Source organism: Apus apus, chromosome 7 (genome assembly GCF_020740795.1).
Source record: "Apus apus isolate bApuApu2 chromosome 7, bApuApu2.pri.cur, whole genome shotgun sequence".
NCBI classification, from domain to species: domain Eukaryota; kingdom Metazoa; phylum Chordata; class Aves; order Apodiformes; family Apodidae; genus Apus; species Apus apus.
The window spans coordinates 10309208-10333588 of record NC_067288.1 but is presented as its reverse complement, the minus strand read 5'-3'; the positions used below and the strand labels follow the sequence as shown (position 1 = coordinate 10333588).

The 24381-nt window shown below is 39.6% G+C and overlaps 1 protein-coding gene and 1 long non-coding RNA gene across 7 annotated transcripts in view; one reads left to right on the top strand and one right to left on the bottom strand.

Annotated features, from left to right (window-relative positions):
* NTNG1 (netrin G1) overlaps window positions 1-24381 on the top strand; it is a 150129-nt gene that overhangs the window by 42258 nt on the left and 83490 nt on the right. For all 5 annotated transcript variants that reach the window (XM_051624598.1, XM_051624596.1, XM_051624595.1 and 2 more), the window contains exon 2: window positions 18950-19590. In XM_051624598.1, coding sequence (XP_051480558.1) covers window positions 18950-19590 — 641 coding nt within the window. The remainder of the gene's footprint in view (window positions 1-18949; window positions 19591-24381) is intronic.
* Window positions 246-8874, bottom strand: LOC127386908 (uncharacterized). 2 transcript variants are annotated; one of them, XR_007890010.1, is made up of 3 exons: window positions 8743-8874; window positions 6987-7091; window positions 246-401 (listed from the first exon to the last, which is right to left on the bottom strand). It is a non-coding gene; the product is annotated as an uncharacterized LOC127386908 (long non-coding RNA). The 2 variants fall into 2 exon arrangements; XR_007890011.1 differs by lacking the exon at window positions 246-401 and adding an exon at window positions 5740-5804.

The following is a 24381-nucleotide window of genomic DNA, read 5'->3' as shown; positions in this document are numbered from 1 at the left end:
ATGTCTTTTTTAAACTTCAGTTTGGTTTTGTCTTTTTTTCTGATGGCCTCAGTTCTTTCTCACTCTTCCTTTCCTGTTTCTTACCAGTATCACCTCTCTATTTCAGTTTTATCTGGTGTTGCCAACAGTTTTCACTAATTTCTTTCAAAATTTAGTTGTACCTTTTTTTTTTTTTTACCCTCCCTGTGACTTTCTTTGCAGACACACTCCAACGCCTACCTGTAGACATGCAGGAGTAAGGGCTGCATTGCCTTAGAGCTGGATCCCTGTAAGCAGGCCCTCTCACGAAGCTCCAGTCACCGATCCCATTTATAAGGCATCACAGGCAGTTCATGCCATCAGCTCACACATACAGTTGGAGTGACTTCAGGGAAGCTACTTTGGGGAGTTAAGGCTCTCAGCTGTGAATAAAGAATTCATATTTTATTCTCTGGCCAGAAGGTTTGCAACAGCATGTGTCAGTAAAAGATTCCTGTGAAAAAATGCCTGTTTGCTGCTTCTCTGTCCCTGACACTTTACATTTCTGAAGCAACTAACCATTCTGTTGCATGTTAACAAGTAAAAATCCCAGTAATGGTATCAGCATCAGTTGTGATCAGTCAGGGAACCAAAATGTAATTTAGTTTACACATATCTGAGAGCATAAAAATCTTGAGCTTCTGAAGTCTAAATGCATTTTTCAGATAAAACTGATTTTAATTAAAGACACCATGGGGAAAACTAATACATGTCTGAGGATTTAATTTCATAATTTTTTGGTCTCTTGCAGCTTTAATGAAGTCACAAAAGTTATTCCCACTTTATCCTGATTTACGCACATTTCCCATTACATTTCATTAAAGATGAGAATCTAAGCAATATAGTTCAGATTTTAACTAGATTTTCACAGCACTAAAGAGTAAATGTATATTTTTCCGAAGATTTTATTCAGCCACTATTGATTACATGCAGGAGGCTAAAGATGATCTCCCCTCAAGCTCTGGAGTAGTTTAGGTGTGTAGCACTAAATCTACTTTGTATGTGACAACTTCTGCATTATGTCATGTAAGGTTGGAAAAACACGAGTTCCCTCTAAAACTGAAAAAGCAGCTGTACTGAAAGAAGGGAATTGTATTGTCCTTAAAAAATAACTTGGTTTGTCTTGGATCACTGTAAAAACTAAGTAAGCCTTCCCCAGCCCTTCTAACTCCTCTGCTCTACTAAAGGTTCGACCCTCCAAATAAATCCTTCATGAAGCCTCTCACCATTGACTTGACTTACACTACTGCTGCCCTTTAAAGAGGTATTTTAAAAATACACAGTGTGAAACCACTAGAGAGACTGGAGTCTGGGGTGCTGCTTTTACGGTATATTTCTTACATGATGACTCTCACATTTAATTATTATTCTTGGTATTTCACCAGTTCAGAAAAGTTTAGTTTCCAAAGTCTAGCGCCCGTATGCATCATGACATCCTATTCTGCAAGGGCCATGCCAGCAGCAAGCTGCAGCCTGCTCCCAAAGCAACAGCTCTGTTTGCAGAGCATTCTATCTATTTGTAATTTAATTTAACTCACTTGGTGAATTATTTTAAATGTCATACTTCATAAGTGGTGGGTTTTTTAAAAATGCACATATAATAAGGAACAATTAATTCTACATGAAGTGAAGTCCAGTAATAAAATAGTGCCAAACAATAAAACACAGTGGGAGAAAAATCCTCATCTCAGATGACAGCAGGGGTATATTGCTTATCACAATAATGCCATTCTTTTAACCTTTACAATTATTCATCATTAAGAGATTGATTTTACTCACAGGATCCCCCACTGAACACAGTGTGTCCCTTCGTTATTTTTTCTGCTGTTTCTTATGGGAGAATTTCATCTTAGAGACTCTTGCTGCCATAATTCAGTATGTAATTCAGAGTCTTGCTTCAATTTAAATCCATGCAAAGATGCCCACAGTCTTTAGTGGGAGTTAAGAGGGAGATGTGAAGGACCTGTCCATCCCACACATCAGAGTAACAGCACCAAATACATAAAAGGCCAAACCTTCTTGTTATTCTTTGCATTTCTTCCCGAGGTTTTCCTACTTCTTATTTATTCAGGAGTGTCGGTTGTGGCTGTTCTGCATCCCCTTCTCCAAGACACAGCAACACGTGAACACCTGAGCTTTTCTAAGACTAATAATGCATGACAACATGTCATCATGATGGTGACAAAAGAGCAGCTGGCCATCAACAAAATAATAAAACTGACAATCAAATGTATCAAAATACTGTCAAGATGGGGAATCACTCATGACAGAGGTTGTCTTCATCCCTGTTTGTGCAATGCCCCTCAGCAAGCTGTGCGCTCAGACCACTCAGGGACAGGCTAGTGCAATACCAAAGCAGAAAGCTTTTTTCTTTCTCTGCTTAGCTTAGACCATTATATTAACTTTGTTCATGTAACTAAACTATAAACATTTTACACATTCCCATTGTATTTAACACAGTTTTGTCTCTTGGACCACGAGGTAAGCTGAAGATGAGTTGGTGGTCCCCTCAGCTGTGAACAGGAAAGAATAGCAGGATGAGAAATACTGAGTTTAGAATCTTTGACATATGGGGGGGGGGTTGTGGTAAATGCAGGCCATCCAGTACAAAATCAGAATTTGAGCACCATTACCACAAAACTTATCCTAAACTCTTCTGCAGGATGATCATCTATTCAGAACGCCCACAAATCTGCCCTATCAGTCTGTTTATCTGTTGTAGTTACAGCAGCCCATGCCTGACCTTGCCCTCCTAGCCTAGACCCATCTAATAAAGGCATGCATTTGAAGCTGGTATTGAAAAAAAACAAAATCTTATTCAAGATGGTGACTGACAAACATCAAGCATCTTAAAGTGCCCTGAAGGACTTACAGCCTGTGGTGTAATTTAATTAAGATATCAAAGTGATAGCAATTATATCATTTGTGACAGCTCTTCTATTATAAAGCATTTCTTTAATTAACAAAAAAATGATACCTGGTAAGGCAAGCACTGTTATGAAACACACTTGTCTTACACTCAGAGAAACACAATTACTCTTCAGATTTACTTGAGTCACATATTTGTTTTACTGCCTTTTTATCTGCCTCCAGGTAGGGCTATGGCTGGTGCTCCCTGGTCCCAGCCTCCCCAGAGCCCTGGGGCACCGCAGGGACCTCATTGTCAGCCCTGCCCTATCTCCAAGCTCCAGGAGCAGAACAGTGACTTTCAGTTTCTCTCATGCAAAAGCTAGTGCAAGTCACTTTCCTCCAATGTCATCATCGGAGGAGAGCAGCTGATGGCAAGGCAGGCCAACTTCAGAGAAGAGTGATGTATGCCGAGCTGAAAGCTGCTGGGAAGTGGCAGGATGATCTGGGACCTTATAAGAACTGGGATATCTCCCAGAGCTTTTATTCAATTGCTGTTCAGGTTGTATTCAGTAAGAACATATGTTGGTTTCACCAAATTCTTGACTAGGAATTAAATTAATTAAATCTCAGGATAGGATTTGCCTCATTGAAAGGAACTACAGAGAATTTAAATAAAACCATAAAGTCCTAATAAAATGTTTTATGTGGCATAAAACTATTTTATAACAAAATAGATATTTACATCTCTCTTCATGTATTCAACATACAGTTTAAAATGTTTTCCTTACGTGCTTGCAGAAAAAAAGAATCAGAACTTGCCATTTTTTAGCATCATTTAAAAAAATACTGGCATCAACCAGGTTACCAGTCATCCACACGTATACAGACAATTACTCCACTTCTGGAAGGTACAGGACTGTACAAGAAAACACTAAGTCAGAGTTAAAGCTGTTTGCAAAGTTTTACATACATATATTGTTGTCATTCTAAGTTTCCAACTCTTACATCTACAAAATAACGTTTACAAAATTAAGTCTAGAAAACCAGCCTAAGAAATATTGGAGCTTTGGAAAGGAAATTTTCTCATCATAATGTCAGATGGAGGAATTGATTTTATAACTTAAAGCTATTCAGTACTATGTTCCAAAATATATACAGATACATGTGGAAATATAGATAGTGAGAGTCACCAACATTTGCAAGGAAGCAAGAGATAAACAACAGATTTTTTTAAAATAACTTCTATGACAGACACGAGTACTTCTCAGGTTGCTTGTTGAATAAATTACACTAATAAATCCTTTAAAATAACCTTAGTATGCCACTATGACTTACTAAAATGCAAGACACCTTAACAAGCATACTTTCTTCTTATATATATTTTAATTGTTGGCCAACTTTTTGAATTTGCAAGTGCCCCATGAAATATTATTTAACTATCATGTTCAAATGCTATATAACAAAATTCACAAAAATAATCTCACATCCATTTAAAATTATTTAGTCCTATGTTGACTTAAGTTACCAACTAGAATTTAGAGCTATTTTCCACTGATTTCACTGCAGCACTTGCAATGAATGCCCCTCAAAAATTAGGAGAAAGGAAAATGAAGAAATCTTAGAGCGTAAATCCTTTGAAGTTGCTTTCTCTTTTTTGTGTTTATTTTTGCATTAATATATCACAGATGGCCATGTTGAGCAGAGTGATGTTGTATGCTGCCTAAAAACATTGTTATAAGCAAAGGTATGTCACTTCTTGTCCTTAAAACACTATTAGGGCCTGAAAATACTCAGATGTTATACGCAAAGTGTTTTTATGTAAAAAATGCAAATGCTGCATACCTGTAAAGAGAGAGTCATCTAGCTTTGTAGCATAGTGCATACCTAAATTCTGTCAGAGGAAAGAATACCTTACCTTCTCTGAGGTCTTTCATTTTTGCACCCTTACAAATAGGAACTTACTTTATAGACAGCTATTTTTCATTCGTAAGTATACTTCATATAAGCTCCTTTAGTGCAAACTGGGGCCTAAAACTTGTTTTAAAGATACATGCTGAATGGTACTATATTGTTTAAATGCTATATGGAGGCATATCTGTCATTGTGGCAAGGCAACTTTGTGCCTTTCTGGCTTAAGTTCTGCCTTATCCAGCCGTGGGAGCATCTTACATCAGGGACACATCTAAGTGTTAGGGAGCTGATGTTGCCACCGTGCCCCTCACAGGAGTGGGAGAGGGAGCTGGGCTGCCCTGGTCCACTCCTGCCCTCAGCATCCCTGGCCTCTGGACTGTGCTGCCAGAATACTGGCAGCTGGTGCAAGCTTTTGACCTTTCCTTTACCACTGCAAGAAGCAGAGGCAGTTGGAAAGTAGTCATACAGCCAATCGGCAGGTCATTAAACAGCATTTTTGCTCAAAAATAGTTGAACAGCTAGACAGGCTGGTATAAGGAAGTGTAATTTTACAGATTTCAAATGGCAGCAGTTAATTGCATTATTTTATCCAAGGTGTTTATCACGTCTTCTGTAAGACAAGCCTGTGATGGGTAGAACTGATTTGGAACATAATATGCTGTAATTTATTGCTTCCCAGGGTGGTACAGTGGAAAGGAGCATACATAGGGCTTCTCTTATCAACTTACTCTGTAATAGATTGAATGTATTAGGATAAAAGGATGCCCTGTCCTTTAACTTTACCTTCAGGCATCCCAGCAGGCAGTTGTAGAAAGTCTACTTTTTTTCCACTATAGAAAAATTACATCAGTCTCTCCTTGTGAGAAACTTCCCCACCTAATGCTTACCAAAAGTCAAATATTATTTAGGGCATATTCATTCTACAATGTTCATGAGTTACAATTGTCTCCTCCTAGCATACTCACTCAGGCTTAATCTCATCAGAGGGTTAACAGCACAGATAAAGACTTGGCAGCAAAACATTCCTGTAGGCAAAGAGCATAAAAATACTAAGCACTGCTGCACAGCCCAGGCTGCCCTGGTCTTACTTACAGGGTTGCCTGAGTTAGCCCAATTAACCTGCTGATGATGCCTCCTTGTTACAGTGGAGGTATGCAGAGGCTCAAAGTGGAAAGTCATATTGCCGCACCCTTACCACACATCTCCAAATCTGAATTACTTTACAACCAACTCAGTAAGTAACTTTGGCTCAGTTGAAGGGAGTGGCTTGCATGCTGCACATCCGATGCTTTAACTGAAAGTATTACATATGTAATCATAAGCCTTTCTTGCACTTGGAGATGCTTCTGTTTTATTTCAGGCATAAGATTCTCATTCGGACTTGGAAGGTATTCCATGTCATTTGGGACAATAACAGAGGCCATGAAGTATTTTTGGGAACTAGTTTCATCCCCAGTTTCCATTGCTCTGAGTCTCCCACCCGAGGCAGCAGAGTCCAAGAGGCAATAGCAGGGATGATGCAGGGATATGCAGGCATAATGTCCGTGCCATCTACATGAGACAGAAGAGCAGCTGCTTTCCTTCTCCCTTCCCCGCCAACAAGCAAGTTGGGATTCTCCATATTTCAACATGCTGTGATGAAATAAGTTTTGGAAATGATGGGTTGCTAGGAGTCAGTGCATCCACATACCATACCTGAACTGCAAATTTGCAGGTAACAGTATGAATTATTTTAGGAAACACTTGTATATTTCTCAGAGATGTGCAGATATTTTTTATTATCAATATGTATCATAAAGAAAATGGCATTGCAATCTCCAGCACAGAACTGAACACAATACCAGTTTATCACAAAGTTTGCAACCTTCCCTCAAAAGATACTGCGGTTTTTTAATTGAATTACTTATACTGGTGGAGTATCCTAATGTGGGTTTGATGAGCGTCTTCGTTCCCTTTCAGAGTACTATGCACTATAATCCGAATGTGCGGAGACATCCCATGATCCCTTGTGAATGTTAATAAGGCAGCTCTTTGCTGTCTAATAAAATTCAACATTTAAATTTGTTTCTATAACAATTCCATATTATGTAGTTATACACTGTGATTCATTAAAAATATTTACTTTATCCTCCTGACAAACACAAATGAAGGAAAAGCAATGTAGCCCGCCTTCTAGGAGAAATGAGGTGAAATGGGTTTTCACTTACAATTGTCATTTTTGTTTATGTTCCTTTTCATTCTTCTTTCAAGTGGTTCACATGCACACAAGGGTCCTCTGAGCCTGGGAATTCTGTAACAAATGAGTGAAGATTCTGTGGCAATAGTAAGAAAGATATTTTTAATACATTAAAAGCAGTGTTTCTGCATAACATCAGCAATTCTAATTGTGGTGTTTGACATTCAGTGTTAATCCATTGGCTCTAAATCTTATTAAAAAATGGCAGTAGACATATTGGCAATAGAGGAGCAGGTCAGAAATTGTCAAAAACAATACTGACATTAAGAATCAGAAATAAAATTACAGTTACTGTAGAAATACAATTTTGGATTAAATCCACAGGCACAGAATCAATAACACTGTGGAGTGGGATGAACAGTGCTTACAGATGCACAGTCCCAAAGCACAGCTGAGACATCCCCAACAAGAAAAGAATTTATTCCTCTCTTTAGTCCTTTTTATTTATTGTCTGGCTCTGCTGTTTCTTTTCTCTATGGTATTAGCCATAGAATTAATACAAAGACAAAAAAGAACTTCTCTTTGAAAAGAAACCCTGTGGAGCAAAGGAAAAGGGTCTATTCCTGCCTTTTCCACCACTCGTCTGAGCATTAGTTACTTCACCTCTCTCTGTCTGATCTCCCCCAGCTGTACCTTTGTGGGCAGCTGAACATACCTGATCAGTAATTTGGAGATTTAGAGCTAAAAAGTAATATATAAAACACTACATAAACATGCATTGACAAAGTTTTCTTAGAGCTTTAATTGAGATCATTTTGCTCTCCTTATTCACAGCAAATACACTACATTACTACATCCTATTACACAGATAGTCTGTTGAAACTGGGGTGATAATAATGCAAAATAAGGGACTGTCATAATTGGGGAAGACAACCTGCCTTGCCTTAGCAAAGCTGTATACTTTCAATGATAACAAATTAAAGTATTATTCAGATTTGTGGAATTAACTGTTAATTGAATTGCACTCAGTGTTTCTCTCATTCTGATAATTAGTAAAACATCAATTTATTATTTTGGTAATGGTCTCATGAATATACACATTACTTGGAGTAGCCTGTACAGATACTTGATACAACCATCTCTTCTAAGAAGATTACTTTCTTTTGGAAGAAAAAAAGCAAAATTTTAGATACTACTTTTTTTTTTTCTAACTATGTCTTGCATTGCATTTGACAAAAGTTATTTAACTTTTGCTACTACTTCAAAATCCTCTCTAGCAGTCTTAAGTCTCCCACAGGGGAAGCAGAAACACCCCAGGAAAATTGTTAAAGTTGACAGTGGTTTGTCACAGGCAGCCATTAATGAACACCATGGAGGATTTGGTATCCTTCTGCTCATTGTCTTGCCATAATTAATGCTCAGTATCCCACAGGTAGTGCAGAATGTCTGTCTGTTGTATCTGCACATGTAGACAAGCAGATAGCAGCTTTTAAGTTGGTAGAAATTACAAGCAGGAAAAAAATAGTTAGATTGATTTCCTGAGGCTGAATTCTTAAACACTGACTCTGTCTTTACAAAGCCAGTTAAGTTTGGGGTTTGGTTTTGTTATTTCTCCTTTTAACTCCCTAGTACAGGAGTTGGGTGCTTCAGTGCATGAGAATAGTTTTGTATAAACTTTTTTTCAATCAGAATAGTTTAATACAGTGCATTTTGGTATCTCCATCTTCATCATCACAGTTTGGCAGTATTCAGAGTAAATGCAATCACAATGAAGTAACATAACATACCTTCCATTAAATTCAGCTGTACTTCACAGGGGTAGCATGTTCTACATTTCCACTAACAGGAAGGAATAACATTTGCCAACAAAGCTAAGAAATTTGAATTGTGCTCACATTTGTGCATACATATAGAGGAAAAAATAAGTATTGCCTGTAGAAAAAAAAAACAAACAACAACAAAAAAACCATCAACAACAAAAACCACAACAGAATTCTTCATAGCCGAATTTATATTGTAGAGATTGCAAAAGATACACACGCAGTGCAGACCCCAGTAGCATTTGCAGGTGCTATTTTTACCTCTGTAGGAAAGGAAATAATCTGAATTTGTTGTTGTTGTTGTCCTAAATCCTGCTGCCCTTTGTAAGAATAAAGTCATAATGATGCTTTGGGGTGACATACGCAGTGAAAGTAATTTTTCCCTGGAGAGAAGCTGCCAGCTCAGGTGTGGTCAGCTCCCCAGCAGGGAGAGGGCTGAGCAAGCAGTGCACTGCTAGATTACACACTAATGCTAGCTTGAGGCAGGGCTGAGCCCATAGTGAAGGTGCAACTCTAAAGGAAAGAGATTTTCTAGTGTATGCACTGGAAGCTGCTGAACTGGAAAGAAAAGAGTCATAATAGGATTTTAAACTTTTTTAACCATTTTTTTCAATGTTCCCCTTAAACGCAGAAGAGTAAAGTTTGTGCTATTTTAAAGAGTAATCTTATTTTAACTTAGTATAAAATTAGAATTAGCAGCTGCAAACCCTTGGTCTGTTGTGATGTGCGATGAGGAAAAGGTTGGGTCACAGCAGGAGAGCAGCCCTCTACACATCTGCCTAGATGCAGCCTTACACCCACCCTTACAAATGTGGCCCATTTGACACTGTTTGGTACTGCTCTGTAACCAGACCTTGAGCTTTGCTGAATCTGGAAACCACCAAATTATTAAGTCCTAATTATAAACCATATTACCTCTCATGTTCAGTCAGCCAAGCCTAACATGTAACTTGAACTGTTGTATTATATGATGTATGAATGTTGTATGAATGTTGTATGTATGATGTATTATTCCATTTATATGGAATATAAACTTATAAATTCCCCCACATTGGGTAGTTTTGAGTCTCAGCTTGACAGGGTGCTGAGCCATCTCATATAAACTACAGTAGTACTTAGAAAAGTTGGACCAGATAATCCTTGAGGTCCTTTCCAACTTGGCATTCTATGATTCTGTGTTTAAGTTGTTTTTACATACTCCTAGCAGGACACAGGCTTTCACTACCTGATTTGATCCTGCCCAGAAGCCAATATTTTGGATGCTAAGCAGATATTTTTAAAAGGTTTTTCAGGTGTTTTTTTTTTCATATTATTTGCTCTATAGTAACTGCCTGTACCAGTGTGGGCTTTTCTTATTACTCTATACCTAGATACTGTAGGAGGAGACAAAAAAGCTTTTATTTTTTAGGAATTATTTGTTATTTTCCACTATACATTTTCATATTGTTCTTCCATAAAATACTGTTGAAGTCAAATAAATCAGTCTTCAGTTCTACTCTAAACTGTTGGACACTGAACACAGAAGAGCTGTGTGCAATTAAACAGCGACAGCAGTCTGCTTTTGTGGGCAGTCCAGTAATTCTTAAAGCTCTGTTATTGAGCTATATAGTAGCTTAGAAACTTTCCAGATTGAAGAATACCATAGCAAAAAGAAAAAGAAATAAATAGGAGGTTTTGTGCATCTTTCTCAATAAGTAAATAATACATGCACCATTATCATTGAACTATGCAAGTGGCAATTTGGTGATGGAAAGTCCAGATGTATTAAAGATATGATTTTTTTTTTAGACTGTGGTGTAAGCCCATCCTGTTCTACCCAAAAATCTTACTGTGATAAGATATAACTAACCAGTAAGAGCTTGGTGAAAAACAGTTTTCACTGTAACACCCTTTAAAATACAAGCACAAAAACCATTATAATTCTCTCCTTCAACTGACAGATCTAGATCCCTCTAGTTTTCATTTAAATCCTTACAAAACTGTATGTTCTTTTTTTAGTAACTTAAATATTTTTAATTGTTTCTACACTGCTTATTTCTAACCTCATGTGGGAGTTAGCATGTATATGACTGTGACTGTATTTTAGGGCTGTGATGAGCAGTCTACATAAAGAGCTGTCCAGGTAACTGAAATGAGCACAGGGTAGGGTTGCACTGAACACTGTTGTAGCTCATCAGCTAAACACGACATCAGCACTGTCTTCTACTCGCTTCATTTGATTTACACAGAAATCAAATTGAAATTCTTGCTCTGTGTCTGAAGATACCAATTGCCAGAACTCACTGCATCAAAGCATTGTCTGAGCCTCCACAGATGTTACTCAAGAGCTGTCTTCCAGGAGGAAAAGCAAACCCTAACAATGCCTAACAATGAGAAAGTTACAAGCAACCTTTTGCAGAAGCCACAGCTATCACATCCCACCTGCCTCCACCACTGTTGCAAGGCACATTTCTTCATTTTGTCTGTGGGAATAAAAACATAGGACTAGTTACATTTATTTTTTCAATTCTGTTACCTACTAGAAGCAAACCTCCTGTCCCATGCATACAACTCACCCACTGAGAGGAGGCACCAGCCTGGTGCAGTTCCTAGTGATCACCCTGCCCTGCACGGGAGCGTTTGCTGCTCCACCTACAGCAGCGTGGTGGATGAGCCCACCCAGGGATGTTCCAGTTTCCTCACACCATGAGTCTTCCTGAATTTTTTCCTAACACAGAATTTCCATGCTCCCATGATTTGGTATCCCATGATATAATTCCATACTCAGCTAATACAAACCTGCTCCACTGTTGCCTAGGGTAAGCTGCAAAGCTTTGCATTTCTGCTACTTCCAGCTCCTTGTTAATTGCATCCCCCTCAGCAAGTGCCAGGGAGCAGCAGGAGCAGAGTCAGCTGACACAGGGGGGTACATGCAGGAGCAGAGGACAACCCTGCAGCAGGGTCACTAAGGGAACCCCATCAGGAGCAGCATACACAGGGCTACAACACAAACCTGCAAGCCACCCAGGAGAAGAAACCAAAGATAGGTCCCAGCCTGAGCTGAAATAGGGCCCAGGGCTGGAGACCCAGGTGGGGTTGGTCAGAGTTAACATGTGCTGCCCAGGTGGGGCTGGTCAGGGTTGTGAGGGCCTGCAGGGGCCCTCCCTGCTCTCACAACACGTCTCTCAGACTCTTTGATCGCCACAGATTTCCTTTGTGGACCAAAACTCTGAATGCAGTAATTTATAACTCCCCCTCAAAAAAAGAAAAACAGATATTTTTGTTTGTGATCCCAGCACCCTGGCTCCCCCTTTCATCACTGAGGTGATGTGATTTCTCAGTTTTTTGGTGCTTGAGGTCCCTCTGTGATCACTGTGATAACTGAGACTGTCTGTCCATGATAAGGGACCAGCTTCCCTTTGCACTCGCCTTCCCTTGCCCAGGAGTGATACCTTTCAGCTGCAGTGTTTGACACGTCTTTTTTCTACCCCCACAATGGCTGCCATTCTAAACTCATGGACAGTCCAAAATAATCACAAAGTGAGCAAGATGAGATCTGTATCAGACCACAAATATAAGGTGGAGACACCCAAGAAGCTATTCCTTGTTAGGGAGACCCCCTGTATCTCCTACATGACTTCCTTGCCAGACCTCCTGCGGGGTGGCAGGTTAGCTGGAAAAGTGACTCAGGCAAAAAGGCGCCGACAAGAGCGGAGCACAACAATGGAGATAATACCCTCTGCAGCCTTGTCCAAGGAGTGCTCCCATGGATGGGCTGACCTCACCAGGACAATTGCCAATGTGCTGATAGAAAGAAATGCGGGATCCCCTGGGATTTCAGATTCTCAAACCCAAATATGTGTCCAGTGTAAAAAAACCCTAGGTTTTCTTGGAACACTTGCCATATTGTTCAGCCAGAGCTCAGCAGTACCAGCGTTCTGAACCTTATGACATTGCAAAAGCTATAAATAGGAAAGTGATTATATTGCCAGATACCTGCTGTTACAAGAGGAAAACACCAATATTTGGCTTCTGGAATAACAAAACCACACTTGGGTCAGTGCCAGTAGATCTCCCTCAAGGTACCGTTAATGCCAGAATGATGAAGTAGTAAGAATAACATCAGCAAGGTTGCCAAGTCAAAGAGCCTCAGAAGCACTAAATTACCTACTACCAGTAACTAGGCTTTTCCCAAAAAAAGTGGGTAGAGATATTTCAGACGAAACAAAACTCCATTTGCCTCTTAAAGTAAATTGAAAAGCATTTCCAAAAAGTAATTAAAGTAAATAAAAAGACAAAATGTTCTGCTAGGAATTAAGTGCCTTTGCTAAATGCACCAATGCATTCAGTGCTGCAGAAATTAAAATGCTTTCCTATGATTTTCAGTTCATAGTACTGGAGAAAGGCATGAACAAATAATCTGAGACCTACCCTGAGTGTCATTCATGCCTTCACATTGTCTACCTAAAGGTTCTGAAGAACCAGTACAATTATAATCAGGGATTAGAGAGTTCATCATGCAAAAGCATTTATCTTGAATTCTTCATCTATTATCTAAATTTGGGATAGGGTCCCATACCTCATGGAAGTGTTGTCATGAAGATTAATTAGCTAGGTCTCTGTCACACTAGGCAAAGAACAAGATCTTTAAAGGCTTAAGTATCTTTTTACAATCTGAATTTTAAGGGCCTGTTTGCACTGAGTTGGATGCAAAATCAGGGCCATAATCTGAAATATACTTTTGAGCTTAAAAGTGCACAAAGTTGTTAAGCATTATTAGTTATTTTTGGCCAGTCAGATCCTCTCTGGTTTAATCTTTTTAATTCTGCCCAGCAGTTACTGATTTTAACATGCTTTAATTTTCTTTTTTCTGTTTTTGGAGACTGTACATTGTTCAGCCTGCAGATCAGAGTTCAAAGTGCTTGTCTGGCCATCCAGATGCCTCTCACTTGGGACCTCTGTGAAAGAGCATCAAATCTTCCACAGAGATTTTAGCACTCTTTCCTTCTTAACTTAAATCACTTTAAATTAAAATGCTGTCCCTGCAGCAGTGAAAGACTGTTGATGGTTAAAAACTCATCTACAGCCATCTCTGTTTTCATCACAACAATAATTCTGGAGACGCTGACTGAGATGCTCTCAAACCAAATAATGAATGCAGTGAGTTTGATAAAATCAATTATCAAGTGAGAGATTCTGTGCCTTGCCAATCCTCTACCACACTGACTGTTTGCTCTTAGCAGGACAATGCCTGATGGGTAGTATCTCCCAATTAAGGGTTTCATAATCTGGCTCTGTCACGGTAAACAAGTAATTCCTTGTTAGAAACCACATGCAGAATGTAAGCATTGGGGCAATTGCTGCTATTAGCTATTACTGTCTAATTAGTTGTCTACAATGTACAGCACAGTACCAAACTAACTACTTGTAATGATCTCTTGGAAAGGAAACAGAAATACTCTATTATTTCCAAAAGTGTGACTTGAATGCAGTAATTTACTGCACAGCCTCACTCAAATGTGAGTCAGGCTTTATTTATTTTTTGGCTTGTGTTTCTGAGCTAACTACCTTGAGGCAGCAGTATAAAAATCTGTTGCTGTGACTCACTTCTTGAGAATTTATTTTGCTCCTTCGTAAAATCTTGGTCTGATTGACCTCAGCAGCCTTCATCATTTGAAAATGTAAGTTATAATCCTCTGTAGGGATTTAGCTAGGTGCCTATTACAGCACGTAATCTGTGATACAGCTTCCAATATTCACGCTGCAGAAAGGTTAACCCCCCTGTCTTTGTTCCTCACTAAAAAAGTCCATGAGGCGTTAGTGCGGACAGGAAGCATCCTGAAAGAAGCAACATCTTCAATCAAGCCCTAAGCCCATGTGGCTGCCTCTGAGGAGCCATCCTGGTGAGAGACAGAGGCTTTGCTTGAGCGGCAGTGCTGGGACTTTAACCTTCGAATGGCAGCTCCAGCACTGATGCCAGCTCCCCTGCTGATGGTCAAAGGTCATACTACTGCTAGACCTCTGTTTGTAACCAGAATCCTCACTCTGGGGTCACTGTCACCTGTCGCTGTGAGGTTCCTGAAGGTGCACTTGGTGTGACAAGCTGCTGCCCAGCAGGAGCAAGGCCAGCCCCTGCGCTCCGTCCCGGGCAGGGACACTTGCAGAGCACCTCAGACTCCACTGTAAAAGTTCAGGCTGCCTGGTACAGACAGACATCACTGTGCACTAAAACAAACCAAATCCAGCTAATTGAGGAGAAGCCCTACTGGGACCAGTCAGCCCTGGTTAGCTCAAGTAACTGTTTTCCAGCTGGGGCTGAGTGTGTTCAAACCCTGTGATACAGCCACCTGCCCTCACCGTGCCTGTTAAACAGGTACCTCTTCCCAAAGCCAAAACTTTTAGACTATGTCAGTAGTTTTGGTAATATTTTTAATTCTATGAGCAGCATAAAACAAAATAAATAGCAACTTTATTTGCCTGCCTGCAAGGAGCTATTTAATATCAATCTTCAACTACTGTACACGAAAAGAGTGGGTTTCTCTTTAGATGGTTGTGGTGTTGGGAAAGCCTTCAGCTACCTTTTACACTAATTGCCAGTAAAGTGTTTAGAAGTAATTATTAGTGTTTAATTATTTAGAAATCTCATAATGGCTTAAATATAATTTTGAAAATATGTAAGTATTTTCCATGTCCAGCTGAAGAGCTGCTGCTTGGAAGGCTTATATGAAGATCTGTTTATGGCTGCCTGCTGATACAAAATTACTTACGGCTGCTAATTCTCCAGTCATTTCGAAGTCCCCAACACATAACAGGCCTAGTTCTCACAAACTGGTGAAAGATTCTCTTTGTTGTATACAGTTTTATTTAGATAGAGGTCTTAAAGAGGATTATCACAGAGATCAAGACATAAAAACATGTAACTAATCCCACTTAAATTAATTGTTTTCATATTAATGTGTATTAAAGGATGTTCATGTAGGGCAAGACTCCTTTACACTATTTTGGTAATGTAAGTAAGATGTAATATCCAAATTACATTTAAGATTCATTAGAAGCAGTTTAAAGCCAAGTTGCTGATAGCAAATATGGGAATCTGACTCCAAGTCTCTGAAGCAGTAATCGTGTTAACTATTTCAAAATTACATCAGTGACTGCCATGTCAGTAGGCAGAGGGGAACTTACCTAAACTGATCATTTCTCTCTCTCTCCTTTTGTTGGAATCCAGGACATTTATTTCATTGTCTTATATCGGCTTAGATTTTTTTTCTCCTAATTTCCTTTCTAGAATATTGAACTCCACACAGGTTATTTTGATGTCATCAAAACATTCTCCTCTTAAAAGAGAATTGCTATAAAGTTAAAATAATAATTTTGTTTATTAGGAGTTATATGTCTGAAGCTTTTAATTACGATTTTTATTTGCAGTGATTTCCTTACCCCAAGGTTTCAGTGGTGGGTTGTGCCACTGATGTTACTGCTAGTAAGAGTTTCAAGTGCAGTACAGCACTGTGATTCTCACCCATTTCTTGCTATAATCTGCCATTAATTGGAATAGCTTCATCTTTCCCAAAAACCTTTGTGCCCTCAGAGATGTAGACTACAAGCTAGGGCTGATTTTTACCACTGTAGGCACCTTATTGCTATCAGCTCTCATGATCATAGTGTGTTGACACTAGCTCATGTTTTGTTAGAGCACTATCTCCCAATGTATTCTGATTATATTGGCACTTCAGCTTTTTGAGTTACCTGCTGTCACAAGCTGGTACTGGGGGGCTACCTGTCGAAGTCATAAAACATGCCTTCTCCAGCATCCAGGGCCTAGTGGATCAGAGCGGCTTTAGTTTTTAACATGAGGAATTACAACAGACTCAGTGGTTGCTGTGGAGCAGGAAACGAAAGACGTCCCTCAGCAGTGCTTAATGCACCTGTCTGGCTACCCAGGAGCATTTATTTGCTGTGTTTTGATACCCATGACCTCCCAGTGAAGTTGTTTTTGCCAAAGGGACGACACAAGCCTGTACACTGTAGGCATGCAGGTAACTTCATAGTGACAGGCACAGAAGTGAACAGATTTTTCTAGTAAACTTCAGAAACATGTGATTTGCATAACATTGAGCATTTTCTGCAAAAACTGATCTTTACACATAGTCAAAGGGTCTGTGACTTTACAGGTTTCACTATATACATTTTTTCCCTAAGGAAAAGGCCTAAGTAAGTTAGCAAATCCTGACAATTGTGTCTGATGTATTAAATGGAGCTTAAATAATAACAAAATTGTTCTTTTCTTTGTTCTGCTTGAAACGTATTTTGATTTTTCACTGTTTTATTCAAAAGGAAGGCATAGAAATAGCAACCGTAAGCTTGAAATGAGAGCTGTAACCGGCACTTATTATAGATGCGTTTTACCAAGTATTTTCAGTTACGGTTGCACGCTTTGATGCTGTCAGTGTAACAAGCAGCATGCTGCTTTTCAAAAAACTCTTTTTGTTGTCTTGTAGTTTTTTCCTAACTTCAAGTCCCAGTGAATCATTTCACTTTTAGCATTCAGCTGTATTAATGGAAAAGAGAGAGAGAGAGAAATAAGATAATATTTCCCTGTCCAGGTAAGAGGAAGTTGCCCACGGGCAGGTCAAAGTGTGTGCAAAAGTCCTTTTGCTTGTGTTTTCTGGGAGTATGACAGGAGCAGGACAGTGACCAAGGTGGAAACTCATGTTTGAAACCCATTTCCCACACTGGATGGCACTGAGTAGCTTCATTGCCCTGAGCCTTTCAGATGGAAAGAAGCCTAACTGTAATTATATATAAAAAAAAGGTTAATTATCATACCAGGGCTTGTTCTGTTTCCAGGGTAAGTGAGGGGAACTCTGATTAATGTCAATAGCAGCTACACTGATGCCCCTGTCGAGCCCTGCAAGGCACAGGCACATGCATCTTTTCCTCCAGTGGTGCCAACCATCAGTGTAAAGGGGCATGGTTGTTCTACAATCCATATGTAAGGTGGCAGGAAGGATACAGGGCAGTGGTTGCGCTCTGGAACAAACACAGAATGAACAAGTAGCAAAATACTCCTGTACTGTTGAAAGCTGAAATGAGACAGAGGTGATTCAGTGCAGCCTATGGGGTCTGATATCTTGGCAACTGCTGCAAGATATCCTCAATCTGCAGACAAAATAGCCTTTGTGAAGAAGATTGTAGCATGCAAGTTAATGCATCAAAAGGCCAGGAAGATAATTAATTCACTTTCACCTATCTACAGAGGATAAGCAGCAGCAAAAACTGTGCAGTATTGGCAGATTTTTTTGTTGCTGTTTTTAACTGAAGCCCCGGTTCAGACCTCTGGCCATCTTGGCAGTGTTCCAACAGGAGCAGCTGACATCTCCCACCTAATCAAGTGCTGGATTATTTTGTCCTGATAAATTTGAGCCGGTGCTTCATGAAAAGTCTCTCCTGAAGTGCTTCGCTACCCTGTAATAAGATGGCAGATGTCTGAATCAAGCCCCAGAGCTGGCAGAGCACTGTTTTTCTAATGTTTTTTTGATAGCAAGTGTGAATGTTTTAAGGCAAGCTGGTGCTATGCTGGGAGCACAGTTAAGCATAATAAATTTCATGCCCAGGTGAAAGAAACCTTGAAGGTGTACTGGGTACTGGTTCACATGTTCATGTACATATGGGTACTGGTTCACATGTTCATGTACATATGGGTACTGGTTCAAGTACATCTGGGCTGCACTGTTGTCCTCAGAACACTTGCCCTAAAAATTACTTCTTCAGTTTATGGAGCTCTCGAGGAACATGCTTGTTTTAAAAATAAATTCTCTTTGTCTGTTTCAGCTTTCTAGGAATTACTGAGCTATTAGCGATTTGCATACTGTTCTGAGTCTTTTGTGACTTGATCACTGGTCTGAGTCATTCAGAGTAAATAAATTTGTTTCTTTCTCTGAAACATACCAAGAAAAATGTTTATGTTACAGAAGCAAGGGTGATGTATATGCATGTGTTTATACATTAACAGGTGCAAGGGTCAGGATAACTCTCCTCAAGACAAAGGTGAATACCTTTGCAAGCACTTGTTTTTTCATTCATGGTTTCACTCTTGCAGAAAAAGCAGCAGTTCTCATGTGCCAAACAAAAACATCTTTCTTTGTCAAAGTCATCTATGCCATGCCTCTTGTAACACTGCTTTGCTCTTTTCCAGGGGAATCCCTACATGTGCAATAATGAATGTGATGCAAGTACCCAAGAACTGGCTCATCCTCCAGAACTGATGTTCGATCTTGAAGGAAGGCATCCCTCCACATTTTGGCAGTCTACAACTTGGAAGGATTATCCAAAGCCTCTTCATGTTAATATTACACTCTCCTGGAACAAAACTATTGAGCTGACAGATAACATAGTTATCACTTTTGAATCTGGCCGTCCAGACCAAATGATCCTGGAGAAATCACTCGACTATGGACGAACATGGCAGCCCTACCAATACTATGCCACAGACTGCTTAGATGCTTTCCACATGGATCCAAAATCAGTGAGGGATTTATCGCAGCACACAGTCCTAGAAATCATTTGCACAGAGGAATACTCTACTGGGTACATGACAAATAGTAAAATAATCCACTTTGAAATCAAAGATAGATTTGCTTTTTTTGCTGGACCTCGGCTTCATAACATGGCTTCCCTTTATGGCCAGCTTGACACAACCAAGAAGCTAAGAGATTTCTTTACCATCACAGATCTGAGGATAAGACTGCTTAGGCCAGCAACTGGAGAAATATATGTAGATGAGCAACACCTGGCACGCTACTTTTATGCAATTTCAGACATAAGGGTATATGGAAGGTAAGCTAATACATACCTTTAGAAACAAGCATGTGTGTTTGGTTTTACAAGCTACTCAAAACTGCTTATTTTCCCAAACATTGTGAGATTTGTCTGATGGGATATATTCACTGGAAACCTGTCTCAGTTGAAGTCTGTTTGTGGTCATGCTATCAGTTTCTGACTCAGCAGCACAAAGTCCTGGGTGTTTGCTGTCACCGGCCTGGGATCACAGAATCACAGAATTACCAAGGCTGGAAAAGACCTTTTAAGGTCGAGTCCAGCCTATGACCAACACCATCATATCAGCTAGGATCTTGAGCCTTAGGTCTCATGAGCAGGATAGAAGTAACAGTTTCTTACATTGGCTCAGGAATTCACCCTGACATTAGGACACTTTCTGCTTTTATATAGTTGGAGCCTAATCTGATGGCAATTAACTGGAAAGAGAGATTCTCTTCTATAATTTTACTTTTTCAGGCCTGTAATGTAAGGTGTGATTGATACAGCAGCCCTTGCGTGGACCCTTCCCACTAGGTCCAGCTATGACCTGCCAATGAACGAGAAAGGCAGAAGAAATTAAATTCCATTCCTTGTACTTCAGTTAGCTCTGAAATGACGTGAAGCTGAAGTAAAATGGAAAAAAAAAATAATTAAAAAAATCAGTGTTTTAGAGAGACTGATTTAAACATAACTAAAATTATTAGCTGGGTTCAAGATAAATAGTCCCCCTAGGGCAAGCAGTGGCTGATATCAGGTGCTGTCACCTCAGAAATAATAACTGTGCAATGACATTCCTACTGGGAAATCTTCTTCCCAACTCAACCTAGCAATTCACTGATCACCTCAAGCAGGAGGGTGATACACTTTACATGTATCTTGGATGTCCATTTGTTCAGAAGTAAATGAGACCTTCTGTATTAGCAATTCACTCACCTCTCTAATGTACCTTTTCCTTCTCTGTTTCTTCTATAGAAAGTTCAAATGTTTTTAATTTATCTTTTTTTTAAAGAAGCTAAGTATCAAAACAAACAGGAAAGCTAACACATCTTAGAAGGCCAGGGCACTTTCTGCAGACACAGAACTGAGTGGAAAAATATAGAAACAGAGATCATATAAAACACTGGTGACTACATTTTTATTACTGCTGTTGGGAGTTTGCCATTTTCTAGCTCTTTTATGCAAACCTTTCATGTTCATAAGCATTTCCACATAGCAAAAATTGATACATAAAATCAAAATATAATCAAATTAATGTGATGTAATCTATTGAAAAACTATTGAATAACTTTATATGAAGGAAGAATTGATGCCACGTACAGATTTTAATGCCCAAGTGCTTTTGCAGTGGGAATATATTTTTATATTACATCAAAATACATTTCTTAAGACAGTAGATTTCTCATGTAGTTACAGTCTTCTGTGTCCACCCCAAATATATATGCATGCACACGGACTCACTAATTGAATATGTGAAAGTATAAGATAGTTGCTCTGTAAGATAAAGTTGCTGATTTAAGAATTCTTACTGTCATTTTCATTAGATACATTGTAAATTGTTTTTCAGAAATCTCTTGGAAGAGCTAAGTGGATCATACGCAGTTTAAGTTACTGTTTGAAATAGTTTGGTAAAATTAGCCTCAGCATATACAAAAAATAACATATTTGTTCTGTTTAATGAGCATCCTTTCTCCATGGGCTCCACATAGGTTAGCTCAGGAGAGGCATCATATCAAAGCTCAGGATTTTAAGGTGCACAGTTTAAGGAAAAGCTGCTCCCCATCTGAAAAACAATTTGGAGCTTAGTCTGACTTCAACTAGACTATTGGTACTTTATTAAAGAAATCATCTGAAAGATTACACAAGAGTGCACTTCGTGCAAATTAGAAACCTTCTGAGCACATCTGAGACGTGGCAGTCTTGTGAAAAGTTATCTATAGAAATGAAGCATGACCGTACAGAGAACTTATCTGATGCTGATGCTTGTTGTCTAAATGCTGCAGTAATTGGACACATGCTTTAAAAGAAATACCTGATGTATAATAGTATCTCACTAGATTAGATGCATGTCAATTCTTCTCTCTTCTGCTAATGAGAACAGCTCTTTAGGGATTTGATGGCCTTTCCTTCAATATGCAGTGAGCCCTCCTTGTTAAAAACATTTTATGGGCTTGCTTACTGTGAAGTAGCTGTGGGGCTGTAGTACACAGGCCCCAATTATTTAGTTGCACAAATATAACTTGCAATAGGCCCACTGCCAGCTGGTTTTAGGTATTCTTGGTCTCCTACCAGAAACCATATGACCCCACCCTCCAAAGAGTTTCCAAATAAGCTTTATGGTCATGTGCCCTGGCGTGTTCTGAGCATGGGAACACGATGGAGGGGAGCAAGGGTCACCAGGAGCTTTGTGCCATTGTTCCCGATTCAGCTGGGCTTTCCAGCTCTTGCATGGTAATTTAGGAAGTTAACTGGAAATGAAGTTATAATGTGTGGGTTTTTTGCTACGGCATTTCACATTCTGGGCTTTGAGACATAGATATTTATATAAATTTAGTAAAACTAGACTAGACTATTCCATGTGGACATGATACAGAGGGATGTTACAAAGCCACTTGACATGATTGGAAGAGTTATGCTAGCAGACACATTTTAAAGTTAGCCCTTTCACTGAAAAAAAAATGACCTATAGGTTAAATGGAGCAAGTCCTCCAGGGCTGGAGCATCTCTGCTATGAAGACAGACTGAGAGAGCTGGCGTTGTTCAGACTGGAGAAGGCTTTGGGGAGACCTTATAGTGGCTTTGCAGTATCTGAAGGGGCCTACAGGAAAGCTGGGGAGGGGCTTTTTACCAGGGTATGTAGTGATAGGACAAGGAGTAATGGTTTTAAAGTGGAAGAGGGAAGATTTAGGTTAAACATTAGGAAGAAATTATTTAGTGTGAGGGTGGTGAGATACTGGAACAGGTTGCGGGTGCCCCCTCCCTGGAGGTGTTCAAGGCCAGGTTTGACTGGGCTTTGTGCAACCTGGTCTAGTGGAAGGTGTCACTGCCCCTGTGGGGGGGTTGGAACTAGAAGATCTTCTAGGTCCCTTCCAACCCAAACCATTCTATGATTCTATGAAATACAGTTAAAATCACCAAAGCTCATAATAGCATACTTCTAAAAGCAGCATGTTATTTGTTTCACACTGTATTTTAAGGATTAATGACAGTAAAAGGCATCTTAAAGCTGCCATATTTTATATACAAGATGCTAGGGTGGTACGTACTTCACAACAAATGTTAAATGGGAGATTTGCCCACTTACTATGGGGCTTGTTTTGTCATTGCTTTGCATTTTGGTGTGAAGTAAGCCTGATGTATGCTGCATTAGAGATGAAGACCTGTGTACTCTCAATGAACACCTTACCTCCTCTATTACCATCTTTTTATTCATCTTCAATTTGCCGCTTCCATTGTGTATTTATTAAGATGATGAAAAAAAAAGGAAACGTGGCTGTTAGCAATTTCAGCAACCCCACTGCACTCCCATTATTCAAGAAACTTAATAATCCACATGAACTAAGTCTGACTTACTGATGGTGTGCTTCACTAAATCAGGGTGATTTCTTCTAGTGAATAATGGACGATGTAGTGTGCCGGTACCTTAATTAAAGAGAGCCTCTCTTAGTCTTGATCTCATTTTAATTTACAGGGTAATACTACAATAATATCACTAATGGAAGGTACATTAAAGGGCATCAAGTAGCATTAACTGTATTAAATTATGGCACTTGTGTTAATTAACTGCTGAAGCAAGATGGTCCTAGCAGCTAGAAAGGTCGACTGATGCATAAATAAAGTCTTCTGGGATGGAAAACTAAGAAAGAGCAGACATTTTTTCCCCTCATCTGGCCGTGTTGCAGAGAATCAGAGGGTGTCCTGTGCGGTAACCTCGGGAAGGTTTTGCTCACTTTGCTGCCTGCAGGAGTGGCCTGGCTGGTCTGTGAGCACTGCCTGTCTTCAATTCCACATGAAGGACAGTCCTGGCTGGAAGCTGCAAGGCACAGCTCCCTTTATAAACATTTTTTTCTATAAGAAGTTCACTAAAATGCTGATTATAATTCCTTTTAAGTCAAGCAAAAGGTTCCCAGCAGATTTTGGATCAAGCTGCTAAAGGTTTGACTGCGTTCATTCCAAAATATTTATGTTTTTACTGTTACATTGTCAGTTATGTTTACATTTATGCACTGTATATTAACTGTAATTCAGGATGCTAGTAAAAAAGCATTGCCTCAGCAGGTGAGAGAATAACTAGCTGGCTAAAACAGAGGATCTTACTGCTTTTTGGGTGACTAGGTTTTTATGTAAGAACCACTAGTTTCCTTCTGACACCAGAATATACAGCTTCTCTGTACAATGTTATTAAGTCCTTTGGAATTAATTTTTATATTCTTCTTGCCTTGAAGCTGCTGTGTTTAAGCCCCAGGGGTTTCTGACCCCGTCTCAGCTATGGTTGCAGTTCCAGCAGCATCAGACACCTCTAACTCACAGTATGCAAGTGAAAAATATTCTCAGTTTTAACAGTTTCTTGCTCTCTTATTCTCCCTTCTAAATTTAAATCCATCTCAGAATCTGAATAAATTACTCTCGAGGAAAGCATATTTGCTTCTTAGGGAGTTGGGGCATTTTTGCCTTATTAATCAGCCTGCTCCTCGTGCCAGCCATGACCCTGAACCACTTCCTCAGTATTGCGGTGGTGGATTTGGGGTAGGGGAGCGCCCTTCCTCTTAAAAAAGAGCTCATCTGCCCCCCTGAGCCTAGAGTTTGCACTGC